This window comes from Stomoxys calcitrans, chromosome 1 (assembly GCF_963082655.1).
Source record: "Stomoxys calcitrans chromosome 1, idStoCalc2.1, whole genome shotgun sequence".
NCBI lineage: Eukaryota > Metazoa > Arthropoda > Insecta > Diptera > Muscidae > Stomoxys > Stomoxys calcitrans.
In genome coordinates, this window is record NC_081552.1 from 154594960 (window position 1) to 154620072 (window position 25113).

Below are 25113 nucleotides of genomic sequence, written 5' to 3' on the forward strand. Positions count from 1 at the left end.
AATCGAAAATTTAAACCATCGAGGCTTCAATTTTGCTTCACGTGGATTTATTGGTCATCATATATTGGACTCATAAGCAACGGTAAATCATATGTGTTGTTGTTGTTTTGAAATTGCTCCATCAGTGATCAATAGGTGTTGTTGTTGTTAAATTGGACCTCTGTGATCTGCCTATAATTGTTGTTAGTACTACGTTTGCCTATGGTAGCAAATAGTTGCTAGAGAACGTGTGGCTCTAATTACGATAAAATAATAAAACGAATTTCATCGCTTGAGGTATGCCAAGAACTACAATGAACTCAATAAATGCTGTAGGCCCGATTCCAGAGCAAGCACTTGCTGGAGGCACAAGCACTTCTTCGACCGTTCCAAATACTCCTCAAACCCCTTCTAATGCACCATCTACTAGAAAACAAAATCCTGCTCCTATGCAAAGTAACCCTGTTCCAAATCAATCTAGATCCAATTCAAATTCCGTCCCCGTTACTGTGAGCCTTTCAGAAAGCCAATTTTCCCATCTATTAGGAAATTCTGTCCGTCAAGAAAGTCGATCTACTTTTAGCTCTTGCAGCGCACGTTTCAATGGTGGTCGAAGCACAGCAAAAGTCGAAGATTTTATTGCTACGATCTTGGTGTACAAAGAGGCAGAAAATATGTCAGATTCCATGGCTCTTCTTAGCCTTCCATTGCTACTCGAAGGTTACGCATCCTCTTGGTGGCAAGGCGTCAAGTTTGAAGCCGGAACCTTTTCAGATGCCATAGCATTATTACGCGATGCTTTTTCACCGCCAAAACCAGATTGGAGGATCTACTCTGAAATATTTCAGGATAAACAAAGACCTTATGAGTCGACTGATAGTTTCGTGTGTAGAAAGAGAAGCCTTTTCGCTCAGTTAAAAGAAAGACTTCCAGAGAGCACTATTATAAACATGATTTTTTCACAAATTAGTATTCAAATCCGAGAGAAAATTCCTCGCGAAAGCGTCAAGACTTTCCAAGAACTTCTATACAAAGCTCGAGATATTGAACTGTCAATAAATGAAAATAAAACTGAAGGTAACAAAACGTTTAGTTCCTCAGAAAAACCACAAATACGCTGCTCTTACTGCAGAAAGAAAAACCATACAGCAGATGTGTGTTACAAACGCATTGAAATAGAGAAAAGGGGGAAACCCGAAGAAAATAAAATTAACTGTTACGGATGCGGCGCTGTGGGATATTACAGATCCAATTGTCCAACTTGTAATAACCGTAACATCTTAGAAAGTCCAAAAACGCTTGATTTCAATAGCATACAGACAACCCTCGTAGGCCACGACGTGCCCACTGTTGAAATTAATGTAAACGGCTTGAATGGCGAAGCTTATTTGGACACGGCAGCGAGAACCAGTGTGGCAGGGTACTACTTGTTTCAAAAACTTGTCGAGAAAGAAGTCAAATTCCAGAAAGTATTCGCAGAAATAACCTTGGCAGATGGAGCTGCTCGAAAAGAAGTTGTCTGTTCTACAATTGTGGATATAATAATAGGAAAACGTCTAAAACGTATAAGGTTTATCTGTCTTCCAAATGCCAGGTGCAATAGGACACTTTTGGGCATTGATTTTCTAGAGCAGGCTGGCATTGTAATGGATTTAGCCCAAAGGGTCTGGTATTTTAAGGACGAGCCAAAAGAATTTTTCAAATTTAAAACGAAAACGGTCAATGTCAAAGGTATCGCAGTTAGCCAAGCCCACATAGAAGATGCACAACCAAAATCATCTTCAAATTTGCAAGATTTCATGTCATGGTTTGAGTCGAATTGTAAAGAAAACCCACCATTGGGTGAGTTGTACTCAAAGCCCGAAAATTACTCACCTGGGGGCTTATTTAAAATTTTTGAAGACTCACTGCCAAACGGGTTTGAAATGCCTCAATCAGCTGATTTATTTCCTCCTTTGAAGAAAACTCGCAAAGATTCAGAGTCTTGGAGTCCATTGGCATTTGAACTGAATTCCCTCGATTTTAATATTTGTGAGGACGAAAATTCGTATTTGGTAGAATCCCAGAAACGGGAGCTTTTATCTTTCTTGACATCCCATGAGGATATATTTGAAAATATTAGCTCGCCCATTAATGGTATTACGCACAAAATCAACACGGGTGGTCATACACCCATATCAAATCCGCCATATAGAATTTCACCGGCTATGAAGGAAAAGTTGAAGATGGAAATAAATTCCATGTTGACAAAGGGTATAATTGAAGAGGTTGAATCACCTTGGGCTTTTCCCGTCGTTCTTATACCGAAAAAGGATGGTTCCATTCGATTTTGCGTCGATTACCGAAAACTAAACGCAATTACAGTTACAGATACATATCCTTTGCCACGTATGGAGGACCTTTTACACGCAGCAAAAACAACACCCTTTATGTCAACCCTCGATTTAAAATCAGGTTATTGGCAAATACGAATGTCAGAAGACGATAAGTTGAAAACGGCTTTTACTACTCCTTTCGGCATTTTTGCTTTTAATAGAATGCCTTTCGGCCTTAAAAATGCGCCCGCAACCTTTCAAAGGATAATCGATAAATTTCGTTCTAGTCTCCCAAGCATATTAATTCTGGCCTATTTGGACGACATTATAATATGTTCGCAAAATTTTGCTTCCCACATCAAAGACCTGGACATGGTATTTAAAAAGCTCAAATTTATTGGATTTCACCTTAACAAGGATAAATGTTTTTTCGCTAAGCCGGAAGTCAAATACTTGGGCCACATTTTAACACAAGGTGGTATAAAAATAGATCCTGAAAAGTCATCGGCAATCCTGAATAGACCAATTCCTAAAAATGTTAAACAGCTTATGTCTTTCTTGCAAACATGTTCCTGGTTCAGAAGGTTCATACCTGATTTTGCCAAAATATCAAAGCCATTATCGAATTTAACAAAGAAGCTTGCTGTATGGAAATGGTCCGAAGAGGAAAATAAATCGTTCGAAAAGCTAAAAAGACTGCTTTCATCACCACCAATTTTGCAACAAGTAAAAGAGAATCAGCCGTTTTTCTTAAGGACAGATGCAAGCAATTATGCGATCGGGGCTGTTCTACTTCAGGGGGAGAAAGAGGACGAACAACACCCAATTGAATATGCCAGCCGCCTTCTCTTACCAGCGGAGCGAAACTATTCCACCACAGAGCGCGAAGCTTTAGCTGTCGTGTGGGCAGTTCAGAAATTTCGCGGTTATATAGAAGGATCTGAGGTTTCTATCTTGACAGATCATCAGCCGCTGAAGTGGCTATTCTCCTTAAAATCCCCAACGGGCCGTTTAGCTAGATGGTCCTTGCTATTACAAAGTTACAATTTTACAATTAACTATACTCCCGGAAGACAGAATGTCATAGCGGATACGTTATCCAGACCACCATGTTCTCACGAAGTATGCATCGAATCCTGTGAATGTAATGCTATAGATATTGACTTACCGCGAAAAGGACTTGAAGACTTTCGTCAAGCGCAGCTTGAAGATGATGATCTAAGGCAAATTATTACATCATTCGAAAAGGATGACGAGAATGTACTTAGACATACAAATCGTGGATATATGATGCTTGACGGTGTACTGTATAGATATTGTTGTGAACAAGATTCAGAGAACGGACAGTTGGTCCTTCCAAAATCACTTCGTGATGAAATTTTATATAAATACCATAAGGATGCTATATCTGGCCATTACGGAAAAGATAAAACTACTAGCCGAATAACAGCACTATTTTATTGGCCAGGGATAAGAAACGATATTGGGAACTATGTGAAATCATGCGAAGAATGTAAGCGTTATAAGCCTTCAAACATGAAACCGTCCGGATTATTACAAACAATATCCACTAACAAGCGTTTTGAGATAATTGCAGTGGACCTCTTTGGACCCTTGCCAAGGACAATAGAGGGTTATCAGTGGATATTAATCGTAGAAGACATATGCAGTAGATGGGTGGAGTTATTTGCTCTTAAGGATGCCACTGCAGAAAATTGTGCTATAACTTTGTTAAACGAAGTGGTTTTGAGATATGGGGTCCCTCGTAGAATACACACAGACAATGGCACTCAATTTATATCGGCATTAATGCAGAAACTAACATTTTGTTTGGGAATTAAACAAACTTTTACCCCAATTTATCATCCGCAATCAAATCCCGTGGAAAGGAAAAATCGCGATTTGAAAGCGCAACTTTCCATATGCGTAGGTACAGACCATAAAAAATGGAGTATAATGCTACCAGCAATAAGATTTGCAATGAATACTGCAAAGTGCGACAGTACGGGACAAACAGCAGCGTATCTTACTTTCGGAAGAGAGCTTCGAACGCCAACGGAAGTGCATTATGACTTTAGGGCCATCGTAAAGGCTGAAAACTTTGTCCCACAAATCACACCATATTTATTGAAACTAGCCGATACTTTGGAGATCGCCAATGAAACTCAAATTAAAATGCAGGACAAAAATAAGAGGGTAGTGGATCTCAAGCGTAAAAGTCAGCCAGACTTTCAAGTCGGATGTAAAGTTTTGGCAGAAACTCATATATTAAGCAAAGCTAAAGATAGCATAACCTCTAAGTTCGTTCCCAAAAGAGATGGGCCGTATGTAATTATTGCAAAGAAAGGTTCCAATTGCTATAGTATTGCGGCTATTAATGAACCTAATCTACCAGTAGCAACAGTACATTCGTCTGCTTTAATACCATACGAAGGCGAAGATATGGATCCTGTTTATCCAAAACGTAAACGAGGTCGCCCTTCCAAAGAAAGCCATGTACAACATAAACAACAACACGAGCAGCATCGTTATCATCACAAACAGCAACAACACGAGCAGCATCGTCAGCCACATAAACAACAACATGACCAAAATAGTCAACAACAAACCGAAAAGAAACTTCAGCAGCAGCAGGGACAACATGGTAACCAACAAGAAACCCATTGTAGAAAAGAGCCATCACCAGCACCGAGGAGGTCTGCGCGTTTAGCCAAAAATATTTAATAATATTCAGTTACATCATCGTGGCGATTGATGCAACTGAGGGGGAGGTTGTAACAGCCCAGCATTTACAAACATGTTAAGGTCACCAACAACTTAACTGCATAATATCTCAATGTTAAAAATAAACAATTAGGATACCTACTCTTTTGTGTTATGTTAATCTCTTATAAAATTACAATGTTACAATGTGATAATGTTACGCTCTAGATAATCGGTAACTATTGCTGTCTCACTCTATCTTGTTTTGCATAACATATAATTACTCTCTTTTGTCAAGACTCAAGATAATTGTAATCTAATGAACGCTCTTTTGCTCAAGATTTCGATAGTTAAGAATAATTGTTTTTGTAATTCTTTCGAACATAGATTTTGTTTCCACTCTAGATGGTTAGAGTGATTCTGTGAAAGTCTTAAAAGCTATGTACATGTCGATAAAAATCATCATTCTTGTCAGACTGTTGGACAATAAAGTTGATTAAACTTAAAACACGCTTGTTTTACTCGAAAGGCCTAACAAAAATATATAATAACATACAATATAAAACCAAAATATTCGCTTAGACTCGGGAAGACTTTAAGACTACCGCAGCTAGCGAAATCCTAGGACGAATACAGTGCAGTACTGCCTTATTCTAGTCCAGGAATAAAATTAAAATAAAATAAAATTTAATTTAATTTATTAAAAACTAAGGTAAAGCCCTCTAGTTGGACCATTATCTTGTCCAAGAGGACTCGTCCCTTACAAAGAGAAATTATATAAAATGTTAGCCTAATCGGATGAAAAATGCGCCCTCTATGTATCTTAAAGGACAAATTCAGAGTCGGCTTGCTTATTTTTGTTTCAGTTTTCCAAAAAAATTTAACTTTGCGATAGTATTTATCGTAAAAATACCAATCGATATTCAGTAGAAAAATTTAATATCGTAGTGCCATCGATATTTTGCCAGCTCTACTGCACATACGTAAGTCAATGTTTTCATTTTTATATGCTTACGATTTTGCGATTGCCATATGGGCGTTTTTTGAATTTTTTCAAATCTACTACCAATTTGTATGTACAATTGTGCAACTATGCTGTGATTTACTTTATTTCAATCACATACAAAAATTCAAAACATTATTATAAACATAAAAAATTGCGATGTGTTTAATAAGGAACAAATGAAATCATCCATTGGCGTTTACTTTTTTGACGGGTGAGGAGGAGCTCAACATTCTATAACTACCTCGAGGCACCCCGACAATTAGCACCTCACAGGCTGACCTCCAAACTGTGTAGTGCGAGCTTAGCTGCGAGCCGAGGCGCACCTGTTGCGGATAGGGAGCAGCTGCAACTATAGTGGAGGACAATCTGCGGTATCAAGTGGAGAGTCTCAGTGAGAAGCCGGACGGCGCCGGCTCTTGTATAAAAACAGTGCCATTGATGCTCGATATGACAAGGCTTATTGGCGCCTTTAAATAACCAATGGCCATCTTGTTCCCGCTGCGATCCCGGAACGTGCTTACTCATCTATGGAGCTTGACGAGGATCGCCACCTACATATAGACATGTGGCTGCAACAACAACAACCTCATGACTCAAAGGAAAATTTTTCACTTTTAGAGCTCCTAGAAGCTCTAATTTGTGCCCAAATTTGCTGAAATACACTTAATAGATAGATATGAGTAAATTGTTACAGACAACCTTTTTGGCCCCTTATTTTTATCATTAAGGTTCTTAAATGCTAAAATATGTATAATTTTATATTATCACATGTTTTTTGCTTTCCATTTTTGCTGCATTTTTGACAACTGTTGGGATATCCGATTTTGTATGGGAATGCTTTAGTTTTTGTTCAACTTGTCGTTCGATAAAGTCTTCGTTTAAAATGAGATACCCAAAACGAAAGCAGTTTTTTTCGTTTGCAGGCCGAACGAACGCCTGCGTACGACGTCGACAAACAGGCTTTTAATCTTTTTATCTAACCATCAAAAAGGGTTATATTTAAGAGTCAAACAAAAACTAAAAGGAGTTCATATTGAAAAATGTATATACAAACAAATTTTACTGTTATTTGTAGTTTTTTTTTTATACAGCATATAACAAATAGAAATTATATTAAATTTAAAACAGCAACAAGTTAATTGAGGAAGAAAACGTATCTGATATCCAATTGTCGGACCAAGTGTTTGGGGGATCACCCCACCCCCAAAACACCCCTTAATCGGACATATTTACCGACCGTGGCAATATGGGAATCAAATGAAAGGTATTTGCGAGTAAAATATGAATCTAACTTCCGAATGTGGGACCAAGCTACTGTGGGTCCACCACTTCCCCAAAACACCCCCCAAATAAGAACTTATTTACTGACCATGGCAATATGTGGCTCAAATGAAAGGTCTTTGTGAGTAGAGCACGAATCTGATATCAAAAAGTGTCTATGAGGCCACCCCACCCCCATAACACCCCAAATAGTATGTATTTGCTGACCATTGCAATATAGCGCTTAAATAAAAGGTATTTAAGAGTAGAAGACGAAACTAATAAATATTTTCGCACCACCCCCAAAACAAATGAAATCATCCATTGGCGTACATACGACAGTTTAGCGAATATGGCAAATACGAATGAGAAAGTGATTCTTTCGGCATGCTTAACAATGAGTCTTACTTCATAGCGTTAGGTATAAAAGCACAATGTTTTGTAAAGCACTAGCTGAACCCGGTTCGCTGGGCCTTCTTTTACAGTGTATGAAATAAAACTATCCTTTGAATATTTATTTTCGGCAATTCAAGAGATTTTTGTGAAATATTATGCTACGAAAATGGTATATATGTCACTTGACTAACAGTATAACAATATAAATGCCTATATTTGAATCCCGTAAGATCTTTATCGGTCTATAAATTCGCTCGGTCGGTTTAGGGTTATTCAAGTTTGGATGTTAGATGTACTCCATTCTTAAAAGCCTTTATTTGAGCTCAATATTCTCATGCAGATTTTAGAAGTGGGAAGGCCCCCAGGATGTTGATTGGGGGATTTAGAGAGTAGTGTGTAGCCCCAGAAACCTGGTGGGAAAGTGGGTATCAATTTCATCTAGTGACTTGAAAATATATTTCAGATTCGTGTTCTACGCTAAAATACGTTTTATTTTAGCCCAAAAGTCAACAAATATATCCCATTAAGGGTATTATGGGGGTGGTCCTATAAACACCTTTTCCCAAAAGTTGTTATCGGATTTGTACTCTACTCCCAAATACCTTTCCTCTGAGCTCCATATTGCAATGACCGGTAAATATGTATGTCCGATGTAGGCGTATTTTGGGGGATGAAGTGGTTCCCCAGACAAATAGCCCTTTAGGGTGTTATGGGGTGGGGTGGCCCCATAGACCTTTTTTCCCAAGTATTCTACTCAAAAAGACCTTTCATTTCAGTCACATATTGCCATATTGTCAGTAAATAAGTTCTATTTGGCGGGTGTTTTGGGGAAGTGGTGAACCCCGAAAAGATTGGTCCCACATTTGGATATCAGATTCATATTCTACTTGCAAATACCTTTCATTTAAGTCCCGATTTAGGGATGTTTTGGGGGTTGGGGTAGACCCCAAAACACTTGGACCGATAATTGGATACCAGATTCGTTTTTCTTATCATAAATACCTGGTTACCCCAACAGAAATTTGGATACCAAATCACACAATATTTCGCCTAAATCGCACCATCCATCTCCGAGATCTGTCGTAGGGCGTTTTGAGTTTTATTGAAAAAAAAGACGGGTTTTCTAGAATTGGTATATGAATATACATAGGTATCAAAATATGTGGTTCATATTTTAATATTCTTAATTATCCGTGGCCCGCTATAAGGCACGCCGTTTGAAGTCGAATACTAAAAGGAAGTCCCTTATTTGTACTTAAAGTAAAATCGGGCAGCATTCATTGATATGCAAGAAGTCTTCTGTCGTTTCCGTAATGGTAGGTTCATGGGCAAATTTGCAACTTTGGCAGCATTTACTCTACAAAAGTAGGAATAAATCCATAAGCCGCTTTTCAGCAGCACTAAGCAGCCGCCCTAACCACAAAAAAAAACGACCGACGCCTGGAAATATCGATTAGATCTTCTAGTGCTAGCTCCGTAAATGTAGTGGTTTAGATAAAGCAGCGTATCAGGGACACCACCACAGCACTCATGGCGACGAAGCAGTAGCACACCTCTATAATGCTCAATGAAATAGTTCTGCCCAAGATTCAGACTCCTAAACTTCTTCTGGCAAGAGAAAACACCAAGTGCAGGATGTGTGCACCGCATGCATCCGGGGACAACACGACACAATTAATGTATTTATCTGTCCACCAGACCACTCTGAAAGCATCTCATTTTCGCCTACGATTGTTGGATAAAGACGGAAAGTTGTTATCACAAAACAGAAATATCGTGACAAGCTGTTACCCATAATTGTGCGCCATTAAAATACAAAAGCCGGTCAATCCCATGGCAGCAGGTTGTACGTACCAGCTTGACCCGATGAAGTCCTTCATCGACAAGGGCTGCCGCCACAGTGTACAACATACTGTTACAAAAACAAACAAAAATTGTTTGAAAACTTTTTTAACAACCTTTATAACTTATCTTTGCTAATTTTTTCATTTTATGTTTTTGTCCAAAATAAAAAAGCTGAAGCAGTATAACTGTTTTCGAAAATTCGCAAATCCCACTACCAAATTTTTTCTCTCCCTATTAAATCAGAATAGCAGGATTTGATTCGAGAGAGAAATGTATTTCCAGGAAGTTTTCAGAATTGAGCTGTATATCTCACATTTGAATAATTTAAAATGTTAACGTTCTTGTTGAAGGTATGGACATCGGTCGAAGAAAATTGACGATTATTTTTGACTCTAGACTAGGAATAGCCACTTTTTACGGTGTAAAGTTCATAACATAGCCTGTCCATTTGCTATAAAAGTGAGAGTGAGAGAAAAATGTGCTGTTGTTGTAGCCACATTTTCATGTGGAGATCGCCACCTCCTCGTCAAGCTTCAGTAGATGAGCAAGCTCGTTCCGGTCCAAAGGATCGATCGCCGCGGAAACAGAGTGGCCATTGGTTTTTGAAGGCGCCAATAACTCGCCTTGTCATATCGAGCATCTTAGGCACTCAGTATTTGTGCAAGAGCCGGTGCCGCCCGGCCTCTCACTGAGACACTCCGCTCGATACCGCTGATTGTTTGCGACTGCGATTGCAGATACACCATATGGAGCATTCCACTATCCCCAATCTGTAGACGCGCCCGGTATCTCGCAGCTAAGCTTCGCGTGATAGACATGAATACTACACAGATCGGACCTCAATGTTACAATCAGTCTTGCCACTCAAGAAAATTATTTCCTACCAACATTTAAAAAAAAATCCTACCAAATCTGTTCAAAACCTACCAAATGTTCTTCTATCCAAAAATGCTTTATATGTTTTCATACCCATCACCAAAGAGTTTGCCATTTTCCCATTTCACTCGCAACACATCCAAGTACACATTTTCAACGCTACAAAGTACTAGATCGTCGTAACTAGATAGACGATCTAGGCATGTCCTCCGTCTGTTTGTTGAAATCACTCCACAGACTAAAGTTCAAAGATGGCCTATATCTTATTATATCACCTTTAATATCAATCATAATGCCATATTTTTGCCCCGATTTCAATGAACATCCGTGCCGAGTTTGGTTAAAGCGATCTTCCGATTTAAGTGTTGAGCCAAGAAATGCGAGAAAATTTCGCCGTTACAGTGAGTTGCTTGGATCAATTAACATCTGCAACATAGCCCTGTGTTCCGATTGTATGCATTCAAGAAAAAAAAGAAATTTGGAAGATATCCCTTAGCACTCATACCAGTTACAGTCAATATCATAATTCGGCCTTTTTCCTGAAAGGCCGAACAGTAACAGTATATTTCCCGTCGACATCCACGGTTTTATTCTGCACCCTTAACGAATATACGAAAACCACACGAAGTGTATAAATGTTGAGTTATCCCCGTCCATTTTTTCAGTAAATAACTTTGTGTTTATATGTTGGAAAAACCTACCAAAAATTGGGGCCAGCCTAGCAAGAGAATAAAAACCTACCAATTTTGGTAGGAACCTACCAAAAACGGCTACACTGGTTACAAACTGTGTGGTGCTCACAGCTACCCCGTGTTGTTGTTGATGTTTTTGTAGCAGTTTGTTGTGTTCTATATTTCATCTGCTTGTTTCTATTGGGTGCCAAGACCCAGCAACTCTGCGACTAAGATGGGGTGCGTCCACAGGGATCTGGGTCTGGCTGGACAGTTAAACAGGTGACGTGTATCGTGCGGTTCCTAATTACAATCGGGACATACATCTTGCACGTTGCCATCAATCCTTGCTTTGTAGGAGTTGAGGCGGCTGCATTTGCTGGAACGTAATTGAGCCAGAACTACTCTGGTTTGCCGGGGAGGTCAATTTCTTTAGATACAATGGGAAGCGGGCGTTCCCAAAAGGTATTGCTTAGACAGCATGTAGTTATGTCTTCGCACTGGTAGGATCTTTGTCTCCTGATGGAGTTGGTCCACATGAGAACTGAGAAGACAGCCCGTCGCAGTTCGGAGGGCGGCATTCTGACAGATCTGAATATTATTCAACTGCGTGTCACAAAGTTGACGAGACCACACTGGCGCTGCATAACTTACCATAGACCGGCCAATTGCTTTGTATGTGGTCAACAACGTTTCTTTGTCTGCACACCAAGTGCATTTTTCCATCGACCATCACAGTCAGCTCAGTATTCTCCTCACGCGTTATTCTAGTGAACAATGTGGCTGAAGATTTGGTGGCAGATATCTTCCGAATTCTCGCAGCGAAATATTAGGCAAGTTCTTTGAGGTAGACGTTCAACCTATCGCAGATGTGATCGTACAATCGTCCGCATATGATACGATCTCTATGGAGGGGGTGGAATGTTGGATAGGTAGATGTTAAACAGTGCCGGAGATATCACCCGACTTTGGGAAACTCCCTGTTTCACTCTACGGTGCTTCGACTTCTTATTCCTGGCTGGAGGTGCCACGAGGACCGTCCTATCACATGGCCTGGGCTGATTGAAGCCACGGCAAATGTGTGCAATGATGGCATGCAAAGTTGTTTTTGTGCTATGCAGTCTTCGAAATCCATGTTGATGCTCGGCGAATGGAAATTCTCCTACGAGGCTCAGGAGGAGTAATGCTTTATGCGTCTTTGCTACTGGTGAGAGAAGGGAGATCGGTCTGAACGACTCTCCCAAACTTGGGTCCATGGATGATTTGGCGCCACGGATGACATTCGTAACTTCGCCCACGCCAAATTATGATGGCAGTTCATCGGCTCGGAGACCACGGATACGACGGTTGAACAACCTAACGCATCTCTTCGGATCAGTCACGGTTACTTCGCCAAAAGTGACTGAGGTCCTGTCATCCCGTCTACCGGGGTTCGAGTGATTTAACAGTAGACCACAAATTACCTTAACATTGCTCCAAGTTTTCCAGCCAAAAATTCCGCCTATATTCGTTGACTACTCTGTTTATTTCCAGATTCAGCTCGCTAATTCTGGGGTTAGTGGGGTCCATACAACGAATCCCATCACGCTCATCTGCGAGTACCACTGACTGCTCCGGGAATTTGGGCCGCACTTGGGGTATTCGACCGGCTGGTATAAAGCGAGCGGCTGCTGCGTTAATGATGTCTCGGAATTTCCTCTTGGCAACTAGCACATCCGAGGGTGGTGGTCGGGGGGTCACATAGTTCGACCACGAGGACGCAGAAGGCGATGACGCTTGTGACCCACTGCTGGCTATGTTGCGACACATCCAGTATGACTATATTCTCGTAGTGAAGTGAGACCAGAGCAAGATTGGAAATGTACCCACTCAACGCACCGATTACACCACACCGACACCGACAGATGATGAAGGCGGTTCTGGCAAACCGAACAGAGAGGCAAACCGAGGGAGGTAAATTTCTTCTGGTGCAATGGAAGGAGATCGTTCTCCAAAGACCACATTCACCTGCTAGCTATTCACCGCATCTGCTACCGTGTCTTCATGAATGTTGTCTAGACCCTCTTGATATGCCGCATGACCTACAGTTCTCTCTTGCGCCGCTGAACCTCACGGCCTTACGGCTTCTGGGCGGTGGATAACTATCCACAAGATGCCTGCGATAACAGCCCAGAAGGTATTGCTTGGACAGCATGTAGTTTTGACTTCGAACGTGTAGGATGTATACTGGTGTAGGTGATCCACGTGAGAACTAAGGAAACAGCACGTCGCATTTCGAAGAACGGCATTCTGACAGATCTGAATATTATTCCACTGCGTGTCACAGACCGACCAATTGCTTTGTACGTGGGTGGTCAAAAAGGTTTCGTTGTCTGCACGCTAAGATCTGCCGGCAAGTGACTTGAGGACCTTGCCTCTATTTGCGAAACTATCGTAGTGAGTAATATGGCTGAAGTTTCGGTGGCAGATATTTTCAGATCTTTAACGTTTAAACTATCTTAAATATCAACAATGGGTGGGGGCCTGATGCTATGTTCGTACATTCATCCGCTTATGATACGATCCGTTTGCCATCTAGTGGGAGTGGAATGGAGCATAGGTAAAGGTTAAACATATCACCCTAACTTGGGGAACTTCGTGTTTCGCTCTACGGTCTGGCGACCCAGATTTTCAGACCTGCCTGGAGGGAAGTGTTGGTGATGTCTTCAATTAATTTGGCAAGGCAAACCGTATTGAATTTTTTCGATAAGTCCCATGCTACGAGGATGATTGAAGCCACGGCAAATGTGTGCAATGATGACATGCAAACATTTGTTGTGCTATGCAGTCTTCGAAATCCATGTTGATGCTCGGCGAATGGAAATTTTCCGACGAGGCTCCGGAGTAGCAGTCCCTTAAGAGTCTTGGCTACTGGTGAGAGAGCAAGATCAATCTTCCCATCTTCCAGACATCGGGTACTATAAGAGTGCTCAAAGACAGGTTGAGGACAGTTGTAAAGTACTCGACTTTAGGTAAATCCAGATTCTTCATCATCAGTGCAGAGATTTCGATGGGGACTAACTTCTTGGATGACTTGGTGCCACGGACGACATTCGTAACTTCGACGAATGGCTCTCCTCTCAACCCTGACACTCTCGGGATGCACAATAAATTGACGGTTGAACAACCTGGCGTATATCTTCGAATCAGTCACAGTTACGTCGCCTAAAGTGACTGAGGGCCTTTCATCCCTTATACCGGGGTTCGAGAGTGAGTTAACAGTGGACCACTGCTTGCCTACACCGGTACCCAATGCCATGGCAACTGGTTGTACGTACCTGATTGGCCCGATGGAGTCTTTCATCGGCAAAGGCTGCCGCCTCAGTGTACAACACACTGCTACAAAATCCGGCACGGAATAGCTGTGAGCACCGCACAGGCTGGAACATTGGGGTCCGATCTGTGTGGTGTTCGTTGCTGTCAACAGAAGCTACGCTCCGAGCTACCGGGCGCGTCCTCAGCTTGCGATAGTAGAATGCTCCATACGGAGTTGTTGCAACGGCAGTCGCGGACAATCAGCGGTATCGAGCGTAGAGTCTCAGTGAGAGGCCGGGCGGCACCGTCTCTTGAATATGATGCTCGATATGACAAGGCGGGTTATTGGCGCCTTTAAATGGTTGCCACCCTGTCCCACGGCGATCGGTACTTTGGACCGGAACGAGCTTGCTCACCTACAGGAGCATGACGAGGATCACCACCACCTCCACATGAAAATGTATTCCAGCCCTAAATTCCACTTATGTTCGTTGACTACCCTGGTTATCTCCACATTTATGCAGCTAATTCTGACCTTAGTGGGGTCCGTGCAACAAATCCCATTACGCTCGTCTGTCTGCACCGGAAAATTGGGCCGCACTGTACGAGTAAATATATAGTTCAAACTGATTGAATGATGCTTCACAGTCAGCTGTCCTGACAAAATTTGATCTAGTCATAAATTTCTAACACGTTCTTTAAATACGTTTGTTTGTCTGTATGTCTCACTGTACATACACATGCACGAATGTGCATAGATATTTTAAATTATGAGACTGGTCAGTCTTGATGTATTTAGTCACCAAACAGCATGTGCCTAATGATGAAATAAAAATGATTTACTTCGAAGAGAAGAAAATATGTCAAACATTTCCTCGGCCACTCCAAACAACAACAAAATTTCCAGCTGCCTGGACAGAAAAAATTTGTTTATTAACAAAAAAAAATGCGATAATAAACACAAAATTGTCAACTTCAAAGCTTGCATTTATTTGTAGCAACAATGACGGACGACAGCGCCAAGCTTACGGCAACGTTTATATTCGAACGGTAATTGGTGGAGCGACCGAGGCAAGTAACAACAAAATGCATGTTTAAGTAGGCAAGGCCAACAACAAAGAAAAAGTTCTACTTCGACAACGACAATCAACAACAGAACGTGATGGAGAAAACCCATATCGTTCACTGGGTTTATTGGAATTCAGGTATCTGGTAGCGGTTGTTTTGACTCCAAAGCGGATGCAGGGCCAACCAGAACTGCTCCATTTTTATACTTTCCAAACTCCACAAAAATATGTCCCAAAGCAGCCACAACACAGGCTGCTGCTGTTATGCATACGTCTGTTATTACCTTACCTTCCTATACGCTGCTGCGAGCTACTCTCACTTTTGTTGTCCTTGCGGTGGCAGAGAGGGGGCGTGCGGACGTAAGTGCGATATTTTTAGTTGATTTTATGTGTCAATTATTGTTTTTTCTTGCAATGGGACGAAAATTGCATACGGAAAAAGTTGTGGTATTCAAACAATATTTCAATTTCTTTTTTTTTGTATTTTTCTTATTTCTCGTTTCTTCTGGAATTCTAACAATAATGTAGTCACTGCCAATTTTTTCCACTGTTTTTCTTGCTTCTTCAACTTATTTCATTTTGAGATTAATTTTAAGAAAACATTTTTGGTTGCACATTTTTGCCATGGAGTGTGACGCGACTTTTTCATAAATCAAATTTATCGTTATTTTGCAAACAATTTCCCAACTTTTTGGTAGCAATAAATCGAGGAGAGAAATTTCGTTGTTCAACTTATTTATTAGTTTGACATTTATATGTCATCCGCATCAGAAATATACACAGTGGCAGCTCTGGACCTAGGCAAATTTATACAAGGTAAAGCCACTAGTCCAACTACAACGACATCAACTATTCATTCCTGTTCAAGGCAAATTTATACAAGGTAACGTCACTGGCCAAACAACAACTATACAACCCTGTGGTGATGGTGGCGCAAATTTCTACTAGACTGTCAAATTTCTTGACACTTCCTAATTGAAATTCTAGTCAAGACAAATTTAACAGGTAGGAGCAGTTGGCCAACAACAAAAATCGAGTGCAATATCTGTCAAAATTAGTGATTAGTGCAATTCTGATTTTAAGTGTGTGTGCTGTGTTTCTTAAGTATAAAACACACACACAACCGAACGTTATGAAATCTCGTTGACCGATAGTGTACTCCGCGAGAAACAATTGTACTCAAATGTTTGCTGTACACTACCTGGGTAAATTTGTCCTGATTCTTGTTTTTAATTGCATTATCATATGTAGCAGCCACAATATCAAAAGATTTGTGATTATAAACGTACGAATTATAAATGTCGCGTGCACCTTATTGTCCCCAAAAGCGACACCTAGCGGGCAATTGCCGAACAAAATCAGTTGCTTAGGCATGAACCCCGACCCCTGCCTGATTGACAGTAGGACAGTTGGTGTTGTGTTGTCATTTGGCCCATCAGAGGAAGTTCGGTCTGGGAAGAGCGCCATGATGAACAAAATGACAACATAGGCCACTGTCCTAGGAAAGGAAATCTTTCTTTTTGATTTGGACTGGGCAGCAAGCCGGAGGTGAGCCGAGAAGACAACTGGAAGTGAGCTTAACGAGCAAGAAAAAAAAAAGAATTAAAAAAAAGTGCAGCCGCGGTCGTGTAGTGTTGGTGTTGTTGTGTTGCATTGCTACAAAGACTGCATAGCAAGTGGATGATGACACAAAACCGAACAATCCAAAGAGGGATGAAACCTCTAAAAGCCTAACATTGAAAAAGGCACTTTTATTTTAAATGATGAACAAGAAAATGATCTGAATTCTAAAAGAAAAAAAAAAAAACAGACCAAAGCAAAATCATTCGATTCCTTTATTGCAAAAAAAAAAAGAAAAGAGAAAAAAAAAACAAACGCTTCTGATAGCTAAACAGAAAAAAAGAAACATCTTACAAACTGAATTAACAAACAACCTTAAAAATTACCTTAAAAACTATCCTTGAAACTACCTTAATACCTAGCTCTAAAGAGTGAAAAAAAAAGGAAACTTAATTATAAACTTAATCAAAAAGAAAACAACTTAATCATTACGCTAAAGCTTAAACTAATTAAAAGTAAAACAAAAAAACGCTGCTCACCAACGGCTCATCTCTGCACCAGCGTGGGACTTCCTTCAAAAGCACTCGCAGACCGCAGTGCTCCAGGTGACGGCTTACAAAGACCCTTAACATAATACTTAAAACTAAACCTTCGGACGGACGGACGTACATATTACCTAAAAATAAAAGAAAAAAAAAGGAAATTAGTTTTTTTTGAAAAGGCAGGCATTTTTTTTCTAGGGTACTTATCTTTGATTATACCGTCAACCGTACTACATGGTATTTACCCTTCCCCAATAGATAGAGCTCTTTCTAGGCAGGTAGGAAGTCTCCATAGGGATCCTTGTTCCAAATTAGTACCTAGAAGAGGCCGTCCTTTCGGGCGTGGTAAAGGCCTAAAAAGAAGAAGAAAAGAAATCAGATATGAGATAAAAAAAATCTAATTCCAAATACCCCTTTTATTTTTATATAATACCCCTTTTACTTACCTTTAACCTTACACTATTCGGACGGACATAGACGGACAGACGGAGTAAGCTGCCATTGTGGGCACAGCCTAACTTGCTCAGCGGCAGAAGCCCCGAAGGAAGAGAAGAGATGCCATTAGATCTGTTCGAAGCTAGCATACCCACCTACATATGATTCTTTTATACTGTCTTTAAATTTATTTTTTTTTTTTTGCTAAGCTAATGTAGAAAAGTTGAGATAAGAAGTTAAAGCCATAATGTTTCGAGTTTTTCCTTTTTTTATTATGAATTTTGGATGATGCCTCTTGTTTTTGTTCTGAATTTTTCATGTGGTCATCATAAATTAACCATCTTTTATAAATAAAGAGACTACCTGGAATGTTTGTAACGTTTACGAAGAGACAATGAATTTTATTGAGATCATGTAGATCTTAGGGAGGAGGAGATAGGAAGGGGGTGATAAGATGAAGAGGTAGGTACGGGGCAACTGACTTGAAAGTTGCTATGGTGGAGCTCCGACTCTAGAGGGAGGGCATTATCCTCGCCAGAACACCAGGCGAGAAGGCTTCCAACAGGTAGGTGTGGTGCTTGCCCTTTTTATTTAGCCATATTAGATTAGTACGTTTCTTTTTCGGGTCAAACATACCTTTTTCTTTTACCTTATCAGTCTGGCATGTAAATTTTCTTTTGTTCCTGATACGTTTGATTCGCTTGCGCAAAGAACCACCCCATCCGGCGAGCACTAGCCGCGCATACGCCATCATGCCAGCAGGCGACAAGCGGTCATCGAAAACATTAAAACGATTATTGAACCAGGACAGGACAAAATGGCGCCCAACGTGGGGCCCGAAAAAGAAACATAGGTTTAGTTTAGCAATACGATTTGGATTTTAGGTCACGTAGAGTTAATCTCGAGAGTCCTCTGCGTTTGCCAATACGCTAAATTGTGCCATTAGGGAGGCAAACGAATTCGCATTTAGTCTAGGACCCAATCGGAAGTCGTTAGACAGATTAAGATTGGTAGCCATAGGTTAGATTAGAGTTAGTGTTTGTTACAATTGCAATAGTTTGAATTAATTAGAAATAGTAAGTGTTTGCTAGGAGAATTCCAGGCGAAACATCAGGAATTTTCGGTCCCGGCAAAGGTTCCAAGGAATTGGTCCGCGTAGCCGTCAACTCTCTTGGTATTTGAGCGGGAGGCTCCTAGCTAACATGCCTTTTGTTAGTCTGCCCTAATTTATAGTCTTAGTTTAGTTGGTAGCACACTAGGTAACTAATAGCTTAAATTTAGGGTTAGTTAGCAAAACCATCCATATAGATTTGTTAGCAATAGACCAAGAATAGCTTACCTAGGTCCGACCGAGGGGGTTGTTTGTGATCCTAGTCACCTGTCCCAGACTCCGGCTAGTGTCCACCAGTCATCGCTTCGGTCATGGTCTGCGTGAGATATTCCTTTCCATTAGTTTAGATTTCATCCGAAGCACCCACAAACCTGTAAGGAATCAAGAAAGTTTTAGTAAGGCTGGCATTTGTCAGTTTTATTGGAATATATACCCTACTTTTCATCTTATCGTCCCCTGAAAACCCTATCTCTAAATAGTTACACATTTCAAGGACGTTTTTATATCACGCTTTATACGATACGATTGAGTTCGATTTTAGCGCAATTACTTCTAGGATTAGGTTAATAGTTTGGGACCTGAATTTTGAATTTAGTTTACCGTCTGAATCTCAGGGAGAGAGTTAGGCGACGGGTTTATTATAAATTGGGTTTGAATTTAGTCATTTACATACGCTTGAATTTATTTATCATTTTATTTAGATTTGTTTTTGGAATTTTTATTTTTATTATTTTTTTTTTATATGGAATTCTATACGCTTTGAATATACCTTGTTTTCACATTGTGTGCGACATATTTTATGGTGAGGGGGGTGTGTGTTAATTTACGCTTTCGTTTAATTTGCTACTTATATAGGCAATGGTATTGACCAGGCAAGGAAGTAGGCAACAGTCGGAGATGGAGAACGACGTTCCAGTTTCCACATCGGGAGCAGACACTCGTCCGATGGCAGAAAACACCGCTGTGACCGCTTCGACCGCAATCCATAGCAGCGCCGCTCTAACCACCACGACAACATCGTCTATAGCACCACATGTATCAAGTGACGTGTCATTTAATTCTGATGTCCTAAACAATACAGTGATTTCACCCGCCTTCGCTAGCCAGACAGCGCAAGGCATACGCAGAGACTTCCGAAGAGAGAACATGGAGTTCCAGATGGAACCAGGATATGGTGATGGCATACACGAAATGATCGCATCCGTTGGCGTAGCTCAAGCGCAGTTGATGAGGAGCGTGGAGGAAATAATGCAATTGGGGAGTGCATTAAACCAGCGAATGGATAGTGTAAGGCACAGTATTCCGCCCATAGCGGCACTTCAGCCTCCTCCGAGTATGCCTAGACCAGATGTTCACGTCAGAGCAGAGCACCAAGGTATGCCGCCACCACCAAGATTTGACCAAGCTAGGGAGTCCGGCCAGTGGCCAGGTTTCCGCAATCCACCACCTTTGACGGGGCCAGGAACAGCAAATAGGCCAGCACCCAACAACAATGCTTATATACATGAGCGCTTCAATCGCGATGTAACGCAACCACCGGAAGCTTTTTACTGGCAGTCTTCACAAAATACGCCTTATTCATATATACCATCCCCAGGTCCAAGAATGGATTTGCAGAAATGGGGAATAAAGTTTGACGGCAGCGGCAAAACGATGGATGCCGAAGACTTCGTGTTCCGAGTAGAATCAATGAGGCAGGATTATGTATATCCTTTCGAAGCGTTGGTTAAGAATTTTCCACAACTGCTAGATGGAACCGCTTTAGATTGGTACTGGCAGCAGCGAAGAATTGCGCCTTTCCAAAGCTGGGATGATCTGAAAAATGCCTTTTTGTGCCAATTTAGACGATTCGAGAGCGAATTTCAGATTCAAAAAAGAATTATGGACCGCCGTCAACAACCACAAGAATCTTTTGAAGATTTCTTCAATGCTGTTGTGAAACTTAGGAATCAGCAGAGATTTCCGTATTCTGAACGTGACCTAGTGGAGATAATGAAAGGCAATTTGAAATCTGCCTTGGCAGCTCTGATTTTTCCCATAAAACTCCGTGGCTTGAACCACTTCAGACAGGAAGTAAAGCGTGCAGAAAGCATGTTAGCTAACCAGCGGCAAGCCTACCAACAAAGGTCTTTTCAAGCTCCAAGAGTGCATGAGCTCTACTACGAAGAAGCAAATATGGAGACGGTGCATGAAGCGGTGAACCTAGAGGTGGACGCCTTGAAAGACACTACCAAATACACCTGCTGGAATTGTCGGAAGTCGGGTCACAGCTACATAGAGTGTCCTGTACCCATGGGTCGAGTTTTCTGCTTTCGATGTGGTAAAGAGGGAGTTGTTACACCAAAGTGTCCTAAGTGTCAGGGAAACTTGACACGGAGCGCGCCTCGTACTGCGGAAGCGCGTTCCACACAGACAGAGATCCCGCAGCAGTAAGAGAGGATTCTGAAGAAACACCTGACATTTCCAATACAACTCCAATTACAATTCTGGTTAATCCAGAAGCGAAAACCTTGAAGATAGAGAGCCAGGTTAGAGAGTTGAAACCCTTGCATGTGCGTGTGAAGGAATATGAAGAGGCTAGAGCAAGAATTTTTGGTCAGGTTTCTACAAAAGTTAAAAGAGCGCGAGAACGTTATAAGCGCAGGAAACAGATCCGGCACGCTATTGCTTCTGCGTCTTTGTATGAAGGTGACGATGCGAGGCTTTACACGAAAATTCGAATCCAGGGCGCTGATATAGAGGGTTTGCTTGATAGTGGTGCCACCGTTTGTTGCCTAGGTAAGGACTGCATTGAATTTACAAAGAGAGTTGGCATTGAAGTCCAGAATTTCTATTCTTTCATTAGCACTGCTGATGAGACCCCACACAGGATGGTTGGCAAATTTAGCGTTCCAATTACCTTCAATAACCGAACCCGGGAGATCACTTTCTACCTTGTACCCACTTTGAAGAAAGAACTATTCCTCGGAGTAGATTTCATGAAGGCCTTCGGCTTGTTCGCATCGGTGGAAAGCCTTACTACCAACAGTGTTAGCTTATGTGATGAAGCGGATGGTGGGGCTGATGATGACAAAAAGATGCATAGCCTATCTGATCTACAACGGCAACGTTTGGAGATGATAATGGCCAAATTCCCCTGCTATACCAAGAAGGGCTTGGGTAAAACAAAGTCTGAAGTCCACACCATCGATACCGGCGACGCAGTACCTGTGAAGAGTAAGCATTACCCAGTTTCACCGGCAGTGCAAAAGTTGATGTACGCGGAGCTGGATAGGATGTTGGCCATGGGAGTCATTGAGCCTAGTGAAAGCGCATGGAGTCACCCGGTAACTCTTGTCCGCAAGGGGGAGAAGAACCGGCTATGCTTGGACGCACGGAAGCTCAATGCCCTGACGACCAAAGACGCTTATCCGCTCCCGCACATTGAAGGGTTGCTGAGCCGGCTGGGTGATACATACTACATCTCGAGTGTCGACTTGAAGGACGCATTCTGGCAGATACCATTGGATCATTCAAGTAGAGAAAAGACAGCGTTCACCGTGCCGGGGAGACCACTTTACCATTTCACGGTAATGCCTTTTGGGTTGTGCAACGCAGCTCAAAGGTTGTGCCGTTTAATGGATAAAGTGATCCCTTCAGCAATACGTGATCGTGTATTTGTCTACTTGGATGATCTGCTGATTGTTTCGCCAGACTTCGACACCCACATGGTACTGCTCGAGCGCGTAGCAAAGTTATTAGACGAAGCCGGGTTGACAATTAACGTGGCTAAGTCTAAATTTTGCTTTAAGGAGCTTCGTTACCTAGGCTACATTGTTGGTGGAGGAGAGCTCAAACCGGATCCAAGCAAGGTGGATACCATAACTCGGTTCAGTTATCCGAAGACGGCCAAACAGGTCCGTAGCTTTATGGGCGCAACGGGTTGGTATAGACGATTTATACCCAATTATGCCACCATTGCGGCACCAATTTTCGACACTTTAAAGAAGTGCAAACATTTCGTTTTTACCGATGAGGCTAAGTCAGCGTTTGATAATTTGAAAAATGCCCTTGTCACAAGTCCTATTTTGACACATCCCAATTTTGAGAAACATTTCTTTGTACAGTGTGATGCCTCCGACCTTGGAATTGGAGCTGTCCTTTTTCAGAAGGACGAAGAAGGCGCAGAGCATCCAATAGCGTACTTCTCCCAGAAGTTGACGTCTGCTCAGCGGAATTATTCCGTAACGGAAAGAGAATGCTTGGCCGTGGTAATGGCGGTGAAGAAGTTTCGCCCCTATCTCGAATTATTGCCTTTCACCATTATCACGGACCATAGTAGTTTGAAGTGGCTAATGTCGCATAAGGACCTTAGCGGACGCTTAGCTAGGTGGAGTCTGCATCTCCAGTCGTTTTCTTTTAAGGTGGAGCACCGGCAGGGTTCCCAAAATGTAGTGCCAGATACCCTGTCCAGATATGGCATGGAGGAGTTGTCGACTGATCTCGAATCTCTGATAGATTTGTCCGCGGAGGTTTTTAAGTCGGATGATTATAGTGAACTCATTTCCACTGTGTTGAAGAATGCTGACAGTTTGCCAGATATTAAAGTTGTAGACGGGTATGTCTACAAAAGGACCCAGCACTACGATGGCGTGCCTATTCACGAAGATTTTTCGTGGAAGCTATGGGTTCCCCAGGAATTGACCGCCGGTATCATTGAGAAATCTCACTGTCCGCCGCAAGCTTCACATGGCGGCTTTCACAAAACTTTGAGAAGGATAAGGGGGTATTTCTATTGGCCCAACATGACCACACAGGTTAGGGAGTTTGTGCAAGGTTGCGAAATGTGTAAGTCTACAAAACCGGCAAATACTACTCTTCGTCCTCCTATGGGAAAAGAGGCCATAGTTGAGAGACCCTTTCAACGAATATATATAGATTTCTTAGGCCCATACCCTCGCTCGAAGAATGGGAACTCTTTTATTTTTATCGTGTTGGACCATCTAAGCAAATACGTTTTGTTGAAGGCAATGACAAAGGCGAGCTCTAAGAATGTGATAAAGTTCCTGGTTTCTGAGGTCTTCCATAAATTTGGTACGCCCGAGACAATTGTGTCCGATAACGGGCAGCAGTTCGTTAGTAAGGAATTTCAGGAGTTGATGAGGAATTTCGGAATTAACCACCTTAGAACGGCTACGCACTCTCCCCAAGCGAATGCTTCGGAGAGAGTTAATCAGTCCATCTTGGCGGCTATACGGTCGTATTTGAAAGAGAGCCATCAGGATTGGGATAAATATCTGTCCGAAATAGAATGCTCATTGCGTTCCTCTATACATTCGTCCATCGGGGTTACACCTTATTTCGCACTATTTGGAATGAATATGATCAGTCATGGTAGCGTCTACGCCCTAGCCAGGAAGTTGCAGCTCCTGAATGACCCTGAGAGTGAGATAATTCCAAAATCGACTAAACTGGAGATTATACGTAAAGGTATCAAGGAGAGCCTTCATAAAGCCTATTTGGGCAATGAAAAGAAATACAATATGCGCAGTAGAATTGTCAAGTTCATACCAGGACAGGAAGTATACCGTAGAAGCTTCCAACAAAGTGATTTCAAGAATCAGTTTAACGCGAAATTCGGTTTGAAGTTTCACAAATGCCGGATAGTAAGACCGGTTGGTAACTGTCTCTATGAGGTCGAAGATTTAAAAGGCAAGCCTCTGGGTGTTTATCACATGAAGGACTTGAAGCAATGAGATATCTGTGATAACTCCATTCAGTGTATGATATTTTCTTTATTTTTGTCTCTGGGATTGAACCAGACGACTTCTAATGAGGAGTCAATTTTTTCGGCGGCGATTGAGGAGGAGATATAGTTTCGACTATTGTATCATTGATACGGTGTCGTTTTGGCAGCTAGAATATGGCTGGAAATTTTTATTCTTTCACAGTACGTGGAGTTTCTTTTGCAACAGTGGTTTGAATCGAAAGGCTTCAAACTCTGTTTTTTTTTCGGTGGCGTTTAGAGGGAAGTGGAAAGTACCAGCTCTTTGGTGAGGTCCATAGGATATTTG

General features: G+C 41.6%; 2 protein-coding genes and 1 long non-coding RNA gene across 4 annotated transcripts in view; 1 reads left to right on the forward strand and 2 right to left on the reverse strand.

Annotated features, from left to right (window-relative positions):
- The window catches only part of LOC106092419 (protein zer-1 homolog), an 82207-nt gene extending 66043 nt beyond the window's left edge, over positions 1–16164 (reverse strand). For both annotated transcript variants that reach the window (XM_059362224.1, XM_059362220.1), the window contains exon 1: positions 15702–16164. The gene's annotated coding sequence lies outside the window, so the exon portion shown is untranslated. The remainder of the gene's footprint in view (positions 1–15701) is intronic.
- Positions 16165–16717: 553 nt separating this feature from the next.
- Positions 16718–21688, forward strand: LOC131994955 (uncharacterized). The gene is made up of 2 exons (XM_059362225.1): positions 16718–17577; positions 19916–21688. Exon 2 carries the CDS (start codon positions 19919–19921, stop codon positions 21491–21493), a length of 1575 nt encoding a protein of 524 aa, XP_059218208.1. The 5' UTR covers positions 16718–17577; positions 19916–19918; the 3' UTR covers positions 21494–21688.
- Positions 17449–20036, reverse strand: LOC131994963 (uncharacterized). The gene is made up of 2 exons (XR_009397011.1): positions 19289–20036; positions 17449–17867 (listed from the first exon to the last, which is right to left on the reverse strand). It is a non-coding gene; the product is annotated as an uncharacterized LOC131994963 (long non-coding RNA).
- Positions 21689–25113: the final 3425 nt, after the last annotated feature.

Coding starts and splice junctions, on each gene's coding strand:
- LOC131994955 (XM_059362225.1), top strand. CDS start 19,919: ATGGTATTGACCAGGCAAGGAAGTAGGCAACAGTCGGAGATGGAGAAC.